Source organism: Pundamilia nyererei, unplaced genomic scaffold (assembly GCF_000239375.1).
Source record: "Pundamilia nyererei isolate P.nyererei 1_Seehausen unplaced genomic scaffold, PunNye1.0 scaffold01416, whole genome shotgun sequence".
NCBI lineage: Eukaryota > Metazoa > Chordata > Actinopteri > Cichliformes > Cichlidae > Pundamilia > Pundamilia nyererei.
The window spans coordinates 6,647-8,677 of record NW_005188817.1 but is presented as its reverse complement, the minus strand read 5'-3'; the positions used below and the strand labels follow the sequence as shown (position 1 = coordinate 8,677).

The window sequence follows — 2,031 nt, the reverse complement described above, 5'->3', positions numbered from 1 at the left end:
CACCTTTGTATAAGCCTCATGGCTCAAAACCTAGGGAAAAAGTAGCGGCTTATGGTCCAGAAAGTACGGTATATGAATCCCATGAACTCAACAGCAGATCAATCCCAAAAACTAATTTCAAACAATAAAGCAACAGTTTATCGAGTCAAAAATATTTTTTCCTAAAAGCTATTTCAGGTATTTTTTACAGACTTTTTATTTTATGATTTTACGAACATTATTTGTAATAATTTTTTAAATTGATAAATATTACAGGCTTTGTGCTGATGCCTTTCATGAATCCTACACCTCCTAGATTTATATTGTTGGAGCATCACTGGTGGACTAATGCACTCCCACCTAAGTTGGACGTTTGGCTTTGATGTAAAATCAGAGTTACAAATATAACTAGGGTTCTATGCATTCTGGATAACTGCTGCAGGCAATGTGAAACACCTGGACAGTCACTGCACCCAACTGCGTCTCCTGTCATTTTGTCACGACTCTGAGTAACAGAGTGCAGAGAGTTGTGATCTATGAAGCCTCTGGGAGAGAAAAAATGAGCTCCAACTGAAGGGTCGAGGCTACTGGCACAGGTGGTAAGCACTGCAGCTAGCTAATGGTAACAACATACACAGTATGCGCTTAAAGGTGAAACAATGAAAAGGAGACGACTGCTGGCTGCTGCTCTTCCCCTGCACCCAGGTTGCACATGTGACTTTGAAGTACCTGCATGCACAGAGGTACCAACAGAAACAGTCCGTTGGTACCTCTGTGCATGCACATGATGGACATCCAGGTACCCCAGACAATCTCTGTTGCATTAAATGAAGTACCGAAGCAAAAAATTTGCATCAGGGATTTTTTTGTATTCGAGTTATTCAAGTTACTCAAATTGTTGCAAGTGTGATCTGATATCCTTCTGTCGGTGCTGTTCCTACATCTTCATAACAATGTTAGTCCAGGATACAACATATTACTGTACATACAGTAATATGCTTGCTACACCCACACAGGGCAGATAAATGTTAAATATATTATTGTAGGTAAAAAATGACTTTAATGTGGTAAAAATACAATAATTCTTATATTGTGTAAGCCTATATAATATAAGAATGGTAACATGAAATATGAAACATCCAAGACTTACTCCATTAAGAAGGCCTTATAGACACAGAGAGCCAGCAGCACAGTCACAGGCAGCCTGAAGCTCTTTGGAAGGTCGTATCGTGTAAACATCCATACCACTGATGCCGTAGCAATGTAATGTACCTTAGTAATGTACCAGAATAAAATCACTCATATTACAACAATGACGATAATGCCAATTATAACAAAGAAAAGAAACGCAGGAATGAAGTCGTTTAAACTTCAAATTTCTCTGAACATGCAAAGAACAAATTGTTTCTACTGTGATGTTTCTGTAAAACCGCTACAAACAAGATGAGTCACTAGTGTGAAAATATTAAAAAGGGAGAAGAGCAGCAGTCACTCACCAAACTAATGTTTGAGTCAAAGCTCATCTGGATGTATTTCCAATCAAACTCAATCCCTCTGGCTCCGACCCACAGGGGAAGACACCTGAAAAGCAGGATAGTGAGTTATGGGACCTGTTTTTCATGTTTCACTCGGTGATTATATAATATGATTTTACATATATACAGTTCTTAATAAACTTAAATAGGCCACCTGTCATAAAGACAAAAGTAAATATTTTAGAAGTCTGTGAGAAACGTAAAACTGAAAATTATCGATAAGAGAAGAAACAGGTATGTTTGTTCCGCTTTTAATAGGAACAGTTGTCTTGGATATTTTTCTTTTACTTTGTAGTGAGGGAAAAGTAACAGGAAACTAATAATCAAAAAGCATGCTGCAGTAAGATATTCATTAACTGTTGCAACTTCTGTGTCCATCATGTTAATTAAGTTATCATTTACATGTTTTCTTATGTACTCCGTTAATATTCAAGGTAAATAACATTTATTTATAAAGAGCCTTTCACAGACATGTGGCCACAAAGTAAAATTTAAAAATGAAATACTATAAAAAAAA

General features: G+C 36.7%; 1 protein-coding gene across 1 annotated transcript in view; it reads right to left on the bottom strand.

Annotated features, from left to right (window-relative positions):
* Positions 1-2,031, bottom strand: part of tmem147 (transmembrane protein 147) — a 7,063-nt gene that overhangs the window by 2,212 nt on the left and 2,820 nt on the right. Inside the window, exons 6-7 of the mRNA XM_005755410.1 lie at positions 1,476-1,560; positions 1,130-1,251 (exon numbers count right to left, since the gene is read on the bottom strand). Of these exons, the coding sequence (XP_005755467.1) occupies positions 1,130-1,251; positions 1,476-1,560 (207 nt within the window). The remainder of the gene's footprint in view (positions 1-1,129; positions 1,252-1,475; positions 1,561-2,031) is intronic.